The sequence below is a fragment of the Sebastes fasciatus genome, chromosome 2 (assembly GCF_043250625.1).
Source record: "Sebastes fasciatus isolate fSebFas1 chromosome 2, fSebFas1.pri, whole genome shotgun sequence".
NCBI lineage: Eukaryota > Metazoa > Chordata > Actinopteri > Perciformes > Sebastidae > Sebastes > Sebastes fasciatus.
In genome coordinates, this window is record NC_133796.1 from 39,451,018 (window position 1) to 39,461,560 (window position 10,543).

A 10,543-nucleotide genomic window follows, 5' to 3' on the forward strand; every position below is an offset into this window, starting at 1 on the left:
AAATACCTTGTATGCTTTATTGAATATATCATTGCATTTTCTGTCTGTGTGTTGATGTTTCCTGTTCATGTAAAGCAGCGGTTTGATGTTTAATTTCATAGATTTGGAATAAAGTCTTCAAAGCATTAATGCTTGTCACATTAAAGCTGCAGTAGGCAGTATATTTTTGGCATCATTGTGCAAAAATTCCATAATAACCTTTCAGCATATTGTAATTCAAGTGTTCTGAGAGATAACTAGACTTCTGCTCCTCCTCATGGCTCTGTTTTCAGGCTTTGGAAAATCTAGCCCGTGATGGGAGACTTTGACCAATCACAGGTCATTTCAGAGAGAGAAGCGTTCCCATGTGACCGGTACTTGGCGTTCCTTCAAGAGATTTCCTACATGGCTGCTGGGTCACAGACGTTTTAATTTTACAGCTAAACCGTGCACTACAAGATGATTCTGAAAACATCTGAGGAGAGAAATAGGCATTAACGTAACAGAATATTGATTCATATTTGATCAGCGCTGCCTAGTTTGACCGTTTGGTCGGAGTTTGCGAGTGATTGACAGCCGGCTCTCAAAGACAGCAGCTGGACAGCAGACCTCAGATCAGCTCTTACTGCTTGTACACATTTTTTTTCAGGTTACCCATTTCATGTACTACATGTCAGGATGTAGCGACAGTTTTATAAAAATAACTTTTTTTAATCATATTTGCTCCAATCTCGCCTACTACAGCTTTAAGTCTTAAAATAAATTAAACAGGTGAGTTACATAAAAGTTCAGCCCCCGTACAGTTGTCATGAGGTATTAGCTATAGAGACCAAAACTGTTTTTTGAACCAGGCTGTAAAGATGTTTATTTCTGCTGTTAGAGTTGGGCATTGTAACATGGAGGTCTATGGGCACTTTGGCGTTGGCTTCATCTTCTCATTTCTCGCTTGGTTTAACCTCGTATGAGGCTTCAGAAGTCAGTTAAAATAGACTGTTTAGCAGGTTTAATATTCACCATGGTCTAGAAACTAAACAGTTCATGGTTGTTCCTGGTATCCGTCAGTCAACAGCACATTCAGTGATGTACTGTACACGCAGATGTCTTAAAACAGACAAGAGTAATAAATTAATTGCAGTTAAATTCTATCCGGTGACGTCATGTCTGCAGTGTTCACATCGAGGAAGAAAGCGACCGCCGTTGCATCACGACGTGGAGTTCTCGCTCATCTGATGCGCTTCGCTTCCTCGTTTTCTGCTGACAAACAATCCTCGGTCCGTCTCAGCGGGGCTCTTCTTCTGCACCGTCTGATGCAGGTAGCCGTTGTAGAAGTCGGCGGCTGTCAGCTTCTTCTTCAGGAGCACTGCCTTGAATCCCACCCAGCCGTCCTGGAACACAGATCAACACAAATGTTTGAGCCACACACATGTCACAATGCAGTGCTATTGTCACTACATTTGAAACATTACAGGGATAGAATGTGGCCTTTTTAGGACTAATATTATTCTTCATTTTCCTTGTTTCTTTCATTATATTTGTAGTAAGAATCCACTTTTCTCATTTGCTGCTGTTTTAATTGGCTGTTCATACAAACTACACTTCCTCCATGTTTACCTGTTGTCTTGATATATTCAGCATAAAGGACATTTACACATCACTAATTCCATGGAACAATTTACCCAACATAATATAATTAACCCTCTGAGACCCACAATAGAGCTGTTTTAGTCTTTTTTTAGGGGAGTGCAGGGGGTCTTTAGGGAGAGATAGCAGGTCAACAGTAGATGTCACATAGAAGTGGTGTACATCATCTGTGTGTCAAGTTGTTCTAGTCATAAATCAGAAATAAATATTAATGAATGACTGAATTCATTAGAATAAATAGTGAAAGTATATAAGGGTTTAGAACATGATGATAGAAGTACACTGTATATCCCCATGCTCTATTATGTCTAATAAGTTGTTTGTTATTTGTTACACAGATTTTGTGCTAAATTTAACCATTTTTTTACCACTGGAGAATTGATAAAAAATGATCAATAATCCCTCCAAAATACCACATTAAGACACCAAGACCTTGAGGAACACCATAGAAAAAGCAATCCATCCACTGAATGCCCTAGGTCTCTAGTGCTAAATTTCAAGGCCCTTGGCCTTGGTGGAGGTAATGATTATACTTTGCCTGCAATTAAAATACAGTTCCTATTGTGAACACTAGGTGTCACTATCACCATACAGGCACTTTGCCTGCACACTTCTTTCTGTGCCAAAGAGGCTTTGCCAGTCACCGTCACCAAGCATGGCAGCACTAGCAAGAAAGCAAAAAGTGGACAGTGAATACAAGAGATTCCAGACACATTACAAATGACTAGCTTTTTTTACAGAGTTGGAGAGGAAGTGTGTCCGTTTAAGTCCTTCAAGTCTTAACTGGGTAAAAAGCCAGAACAGAGGTCAGACAATTTTGCAGCTAGCCTACCTGCTCTGCAATCCCAAAAAATCCAAACTCTGAAAAATGTATGCACACATGAAAAGGTTTGTTGTGAAGCTATTCATCCATCCATCCATTATCCGTAACCGCGTATCCTATTCGGGGTCGCGGGGTACACCCTGGACAGGTCTCCAGAATATCACAGGGCTGACACATAGAGACAGACAACCATTCACACCTACGGGACATTTAGAGTCAACAATGAACCCAACCTGCATGTCTTTGGACTGTGGGAGGAAACCTGAGCACCCGGAGAAAACCCACGCTAACACGGGGAGAACATGTAAACTCCACACAGAAGGGCCCTTGAACCTGCGACCCTCTTGCTGTGAGGCGACAGTGCTAACTTCTGCACCACCGTGCCGCCATACCCCACTCCCCATCTACAGTTTCCCAAACGCCAACATTTCTGTGAAATGGGGAAACGTTTTTTTTCTTCATGTGGCTCATGGCATGAAAACTTTGGACACGCCTGCTTTAAAACAACATGAGGGTATGTTCACCTTGTTGGTCATATTATCTGAGTGATATGAGGGACATTTACACAGGTTATCCCATCAGAACTCTGCTGTTCGGGACATTTACACATCATGTAAAATCACAAATTAATGAATGAATATAATTTCATGCATCATGTGGTGTTCGAGGGGGGTATGTGGGGGGGAGTAAAGAGGGACAGGTGTGAAGGTCGAAGTCGTTTTCAGTACTAAACCAAATCAATGTAACGGAGCTGAACAGACCTTACAGCAGACAGCCAGAGTGTTGGACTCCTTCTGATAGCTCACTGAGCCAGGGACAGGCGTCCTCCTGTGATCTGCAAAAAACAACATGTGTGATGAACGACAGCTCAGGACTCTGAGCACATTACAGCCAACACACACACACACACACACACACACGTCACATCTCAATACCATCTGGCCTCTCACTCAGAGGGTGCAGCCTCTGCTTCTGAAAATATTCCCATTCAGAAGAACTCAACGCAGACACACAGCAGTCTCCTGAGGGGGTGTACTACCGAGCAGCATCAATGGCTTAGCAAAGTATGCTGAGCCTGAGCCACAGTTCTCAATGGCACAAAGGTAGCTCTCTATTAAACTGGCTAGATCGCCATGGTAACTTATGCTGCACGCCTAACCTGGTCCGGAGGAGGTTATGTTCACATACTCAGCTATAAAAAGCACCTTTCACTAATCAACTCCTTCGGAACTTAGCGACAGCATTCTCGCTGAATCCCGTGGACCTCGGTGACCGGACTGGAAGAAGCTCACTTCAGAGGGAGAGTTCACATCCACTGGCATATCCTGATCATGTTCTCTATGAGCAGCGATACAGATGCTCAGTTGAGGGAATATGTTATATATCCAAACTAACGAAGCCGTGCGACAACAGCGGCGCAGAGTGTGTACGCATCGCCACGGAAACGTACACGCATTTAGCTGGTGATGCAGAAAATCTGAGCAAGAACACAGTTTTGTTTGATTTGCTAGGTCGTTGTTGCTCTCACGGAACTACCGAACGTTTGTCGTGTTCTCAGGCCATTATTCGCCCACGTTGGCTCTAAAAAGAAGCCTTCTATCAAATCACGGGTAGTATACATTAATAGCTCACTAGATTATTAATCAGTATGACGTTTACTTGAAATGTGGTATAATTCGGTCCATGTTGTGCGGAAGAAGAGTGAATTGATGCATCAAACTCCCTTTTGTGCTTGTGTTCAGGTATTTCAACTTCTTCTCTGACAAATTTATTTTAGACAGAGAAAGGTTAAGAAACGTGTGGTAATTTGTAAATAATAGTAATAATCCACCATTAAAACCCGTACTCTATTCATTCATGGAGCAAGTCACTGCATGTTCTACAACACTGTCCGGCAAATATTTCAGAATAAAAGCCTTGTGTTAACAAATGAAGGAATTCTGTCCACAGAAAAAATGGCTTGAGGGCTTTTATTTTTAAATGAAAGCAGGAAGTGTTGATTTAAAAATAAGTCTTTACTTTTTTTTTTTATCTCAATAACATTTTTTACAGATAGGGATCGTAACTGTAGTAATGTTGCTGGTATGATGTCAATATAAAGTCAATAGATCACTTTCACTGTCTGTTGTTGCTGTGAACCGCACGGCTCGCGTCAAAAATAGGCGAGACCTCGTATCTCTCGAAGAGACACAGCTGAGCCGCCGAAATAAAAAACAACAGATAGCGCAGCCGCCACGCACTCCTGACGTTCCCAGTGTGAACGAGGTTTAAGACATCACCGTAACTGCTGTACAAACTCACTCTGGATTCTGCCTCGCTGGACTTTTGCTGTATTTAGCTTCTCCAACTGGTCACCCATTTCATTGGAGGATGAAAATGACAAAGCCATAATGTATCCTCTCTGTTATTAGTGTGCACATCATTCAGATTATATATTTTACTGACAGACTACAACGTGGTTTGATTTAGGGACACGCCAGCAATCACAGTATCTCAGTTTCTATCAGAGCAACCCAGCTGGCATATTCAAGATAATCAGAAACAGGATCGAGGCTTATTTCACTTCTCTGAAACCACGATGATTTTTACATTCATAAACACATAATCTGGATATTCCAAAAACCTGATTAGTGTACATGTACCGTAAATATATTCATGGTCTTATAAATCTGATTTTGACAAACTTACCTAAAAATGAAATGTGACATTTTCCTACAAAGTCCAGAAGTTTTATCGTCCTGCCCATCCATGTGGTCCTCAAAGGTATCTGACGGCAGAGAGAAGGATGATTACAGTGATGTTCAACAGTGTCTTCTGTGGCTCTACCTGAACAGTCCGGATCGGTCCTCATTACCCATGATCCGACGGCTCGATACAGACGATCGATTTGGTCACAGGTCTGTTCCTCCCACACCACCCAGCTCATGGATGTACTGATTTTTGGAGCTGTTGGATGAAATTAATGTGTAAGTTGGAAGAATTCCTCGTTTCATATTTAGCACGACTGTGTATACAGTATGTAGTTCAGACTGACGTACCAAATGTTGCTCCCGTCTGTCTTTGCTCCCTTTTATGGGCCATTCTCTCAGACAGCGTCTTGAGCGTATCAATCAGCTGCAAACAAAGAATACAAATACTACGTCACCACCCTGTTAGTACGATGATGAGGTAACCATCACTCCGCCAGGCGTGTCCCAGCAACTCACCAGATGTGCTCCCTTAGTGGCTAGGGCGGCTCCGAGCTCATCGGCGGTGCAGTTCTCAGGGACCTGATGGAGCTCCTGGTTGAGAATGGGGCCCACATCAAACCTGGGATGTGAAGACATTCTGAATCTGATTCTGTTTGTAGTAAGGAAAAGAAGAAAGGAAGAACACAGAGGTTTTTTCCCCTCTGCTTACCTGTGAGGGCGGATCTGGATGACGGTGACCCCTGTCACAGCGTCACCGTGCATGATGGTGTGGACAATGGGTGCCGGACCTCGCCACCTCGGCAGCAGGCTGGGGTGAACGTTCAAAATCCCACTGCAATGAAAGTGTGCACAGTTTATATAGAGTTTATGAGTTCATGCTTTCTGTGTAGATTAGACTATGTATAATAGTTAGACCACCCTGTTTTTAATGCATATATATTAGGGGTGTAATGATTCATCTACTACATCGATGTATCGATTTATATTCCTACGATCCAACTACATCGATAGGTACTCGGCAAGTTGTCCTTCAAGGGAAACGTATATCGATATAAAATCGATTGTATGGATATTAAGGATTTGCACCTTGTATTTAAAGATGACAAACGTTATATGAAAGTGTTTTTTAGCACTTTTATTAGTAAAGAAATGTTAAACGTGACTCCGGTTCACTCTCCAGACGTGCGTTAGCTTGCCAGCTCTGCCCTCTGCAGTCGAGCGCAAGCGACCAGTGTGCATGAGCTGCTGGCACTGCGGTGAAGAGGAGAGTTTCAGGCACTATCAATCCACTGGACGGTTGTTTTTTCATTCAGAGAAAATTACTTTCCTTTCCCCGTCATGATATCTATGTGCACGCAGCATCAGCCTCACGTATCCAGCCGGAGAGCAGTCGGTCTGCGAGGATAATTATCACGGGAGTAAAGTAAAAAAAAAAAAAAACAGAAATTCAACTAACGTTAGTCTAACAGTTTTAAAATGTTGTTCCAGATGTTTTCATGTATGAAAATACCCTAAATGAACACTGTAGGTGGACTACTTGATGACTAGAAGCAGATTATTTAAACAGCGTTTGTAGAGGAATGATTCTGTCCAAAGCGGTTTGATCTCTATCAGCTGTTTGATCACTATCAGCTGTTTGATCACTATCAGTTGATCTCTGTATTATTACTCTACCGTTTATATTGAAAATGAGGACAGAAGTAGCAGGTTAAACCACCTTTCATTTATCTTGAATAGAAGTTGGTTTATTATATTTTGTGTTAAATATTGCACTGCCTTGTATCTTGAGAACTGAATCAACAGGTCCTGCAGTTGTACTTTTTATTATTTTCTAATAAAAGCTGTATGTATTTGCCATTAATGGTTGTTTACTTGTTTATATCCATAATTAATTTACCCGATTCCATCACAAGAAAAACTTTGAGGAATCCTGACCTGCACTGTCCAGAATCAGATATTTATGTCACAGTCACGCTGTGACATTTTTGGCAAAAAAAGTTACTGTATCGATTTCAAATCATTGAATCGTATCGTATCACTCTAGATGAGCCAAATATCATCCTTCAATCGTATCGGTACCATGGAAATCGCATCGTATCATTGTAAAAACATATCCTTACACCCCTAGAGATTTAGGTTCAGTGGGTACCGAGGACGGCGGCGTCACAATTAAGAGACAACATGACTCACTGACATACAAATAAATGCTCACTATGGAAACTTGTTGATTAGTCTCTCGTGGAGTAAACAGCCAAACGACACCACCACCCCGACATCAAACCGTCCGTCCACGTTGTCAGGAGGCCAGCTGTGGACTGGAAGGTGGTTCTGTAGAGCGAACCTCTTCACCGGGACATCACCAGACAAAGTGACGACTTCAAGGGACTCCACTATCCCTTCACTGGAGCTCCTACAAACACAACACGGAGGTTAGTTCTCGTGCACTCACTTCTCTTATTTCAAGATGATGAAGTACTGTACAAGAGTCATTTCATGAGCTGCAAGGTGAAGATGCCCAACAAACTCCATTCAAGCATCTATGACCGCGCTACGACCAAACTGAAATGAAGATTGGGACTTGGCAATCTAACCCCACCTTTATTCAAAACTCTAGGACCGGGGTCAGCAACCTTTACTATCAAAAGAGACATTTTAGCGCCCATGTATTGACAAGGCTGTGTCCTAGCAGCGGTGGACCCGGGTTCGAATCCAGCCTGTGGTCCTTTCCGCATGTCATTCCTCTCTCTCTCCCCCTTTCCAACACCCTATCCACTGTCCTATCAATAAAATGCTTGAAAAATCTCTCCAAAAAAATAACTTAAAAAAAAGAAAAAAAAAAAGACATTTTAAGCAAAAACAACACACAAACAAAATCTGTCTGGAGCCACACAACATTTGATCATTGTGATGAAGGTAACACAGTTTATAGTCCAAGTATATAGAATATAAGTTTAATGCAGTGAGGACCAAAGTGGAAATTTACTACGGAGTATTAGTGGTCACATTGACGGGAAAAAATCTGAGATTTCCAGAATAAAGTCAGAATATTACGAGAAAAAAGTCATAACTTTACAAGAAAAAGAGGAAATAGCATGTTAAATTACTACTTTATTATGACTTTATTCTCATAATACTACGACTTTATTCTCGTAAACCTATGACTTTATTCCCGAAATCAGATTTTTTTCTTCCTCAATGTGGCCCTAGTACTCCGTCGTACCGTCGTACCATAGACCTAGAACAATGATAAATCAAAAACAGTTATTCAGTTCCATTTTTTTAAATCCACAGGGAGAGGAGCTAACGAGCTGCATGTGGCTCTGGAGCTGCAGGTTGCAGACCCCTGGTCTAGGACATAGATTAGGGTAATGACATTGTAATGTCACAATAACAAAAGAAACCAAACTTCTAAAGGTTAATGTTGACCAAACACAAAACGCAAAAAAGTAAAAATAAATGTAGGCAAAATTAGGATTGAAAATGATCAAAGAATAAGCCATTATTATTAATAAGTCAACATTCGTGTCAGTTGTGTCAGTTATAACTAAAATTTACAATTGGATATAATGAGGTAGCTTGACTTGACTCAATGATATTGATGTCATTTAAAGAAAAAGTAATCATTTTTTTCATGCAACACTTTAGTCACATACGCCTTCACAAAGGTTTAGTTTGGTGAAAGGGAAACTCCACCGACTCCACATTTATTTCATTAAACATATTTCCAATGTAGCTATCCTCATTTTTAGACTAGACATTGGAATTAACTCATTACAGTAAATACATTACATATTGGTCCTTTAACTTTCAAACAAGTAACTAGTCTTCACAGCTGATCTCACTGGTATGGAAGCTTTACTTTGCCCTTTTCTTTTTTATCAGAAAAAAAACCCAACAAATCTAAACAATGTTCGTTTAAAGGTCCCATATTGTAAAAAGTGAGATGTTCATGTCTTTTACATTATAAAGCAGGTTTAAGTTCTTTATAAATACTGTCAAACTATCAAAACGCTCAATATACGGAGAAATACACACAGCCCGTATTCAGAAATTGTGTGTTTGAAACAAGCCGTTAGGATTTCTGTCCATTTGTGATGTCACAAATAAACAATATTTAGACCATTACACGGTTTTTAAACGTAAACATTCTAAATGTGTCCCAGTTTATTTCCTGTTGCTGTGTATGTGAATAACATCAGCTGACAGGATGTAAACATGGACCCAAACTGTTGCATGACAACGCAATTCCGTTGAAATGCGCTAAAATGGAGCGTTTCAGGCAGAGGGTAAATACAGGCATATTCAGGCAGACAGTATGAGAAAAATAAAGTTTTTTTTTAACATTACAGCATGTAAACATGTTCTAGTAGAAACACAAAATACAAGTATGAACCTGAAAATGAGCACGATATGGGACCTTTAACTAAATCTATCATTTCCATGTTCATGCTGATCCTGCAGTGATGCAGCTCCACCTGGAGGGCGTGCTGTTACTCAGCTGTCTACCTCTGGTTAACTAACAGACACACCGTGTAACAGGACGGCGTGTAGGAGGATCCTACCTGCTGGATGTGAGGAGCTTCAGAGACTCTACGGCGAACTGATCAGAGCCGAAGAACAGGAGCCTCCAGGGGGGTCCTGAAGTTGACATCATCCTCCAGCACCGCCGCTGCAGCCAGCCGGTCCGCAGGTCCACGCAGCGCTGGAGGAGCTGGAGGAGCGTCCTCCCGGTCCGCCACATACTAACAGAGCGGTGGCTTCAGCTCTAGATACCGGGTGTCCAACGTGTCCGCTGACACATTAAGAGAGTTTCTGTGACCGGAGTCGACACTTGCCCTAAACATGTCGACAGGTCGCCGCCATGTTTTACATTACACTTCCGTTTCCGGCTTCTTCTTCTTTTGTAATTAGCGGCAGACTAGACGCAGCAGAGGCGTGCTGCTGCCCTCCACAGGTCACTGGTAGATCCCCATTGGCTCGATTAAATCCTCATGTCAGAGAGAGCTGAGGACAGCCTTTGTTGTTTGGTACGGAGCCCCCCTAGATCTCCTAGGAGAACATTTGTATTAAGTCGTTCCCTCAAGTTAGTAACTTGTAACTGGAGTGAATGAGTTACTTCATAGAGCATTCTTCTTCCAATCATTCCTGACAGTCCACGCGTTGCTGATGTACAGAGCCCCACCCTAGATGATCTCCTTTGGTAAAGTTGGAAAGATATTGACAGATTCAAACTTCCTGGATCAATAACTGACTGAATAACTTTATAGCACCAGTGCCTAATAGAATAACAATAGAGTAAAATACATTAAGTCAAATGAGTAAATAAGATAAGTAAAATAAAAAAGATCAAAGATTGAGACAGTTACTCATAGATAGACAGACAGACAGACAGACAGAGAGACAGACAGAC

At 41.6% G+C, this 10,543-nt stretch overlaps 1 protein-coding gene and 2 long non-coding RNA genes across 3 annotated transcripts in view; 2 read left to right on the top strand and 1 right to left on the bottom strand.

Moving 5' to 3' along the window:
• Positions 1–4,454, top strand: part of LOC141760630 (uncharacterized) — a 55,015-nt gene extending 50,561 nt beyond the window's left edge. The window contains exon 2 of the long non-coding RNA XR_012592413.1: positions 4,231–4,454. This is a non-coding gene — a long non-coding RNA (uncharacterized LOC141760630). The remainder of the gene's footprint in view (positions 1–4,230) is intronic.
• Positions 1–10,543, top strand: part of LOC141760622 (uncharacterized) — a 210,709-nt gene that overhangs the window by 96,035 nt on the left and 104,131 nt on the right. The gene's annotated exons all lie outside the window — the stretch shown is intronic.
• On the bottom strand, positions 816–10,308 carry mtfmt (mitochondrial methionyl-tRNA formyltransferase). Its single transcript, XM_074623231.1, has 9 exons — positions 9,696–10,308; positions 7,346–7,543; positions 5,843–5,965; positions 5,650–5,752; positions 5,482–5,557; positions 5,298–5,389; positions 5,132–5,210; positions 3,205–3,278; positions 816–1,364 (listed from the first exon to the last, which is right to left on the bottom strand). The coding sequence occupies exons 1-9, from the start codon at positions 9,872–9,874 to the stop codon at positions 1,182–1,184; spliced, it is 1,107 nt and encodes a 368-aa protein (XP_074479332.1). The 5' UTR covers positions 9,875–10,308; the 3' UTR covers positions 816–1,181.

What these genes read in the sequence shown, in the direction of transcription:
- mtfmt (XM_074623231.1), bottom strand. Translation starts at nt 9,874, where the DNA reads ATGTGGCGGACCGGGAGGACGCTCCTCCAGCTCCTCCAGCGCTGCGTG. An exon ending in ATCCAGATCCGCCCTCACAG is followed by an intron (nt 5,753 to 5,842) that starts GTAAGCAGAGGG and finishes TTCACATCCCAG; the next exon opens with GTTTGATGTGGGCCCCATTC. An exon ending in CCACTAAGGGAGCACATCTG is followed by an intron (nt 5,558 to 5,649) that starts GTGAGTTGCTGG and finishes CTTTGTTTGCAG; the next exon opens with CTGATTGATACGCTCAAGAC.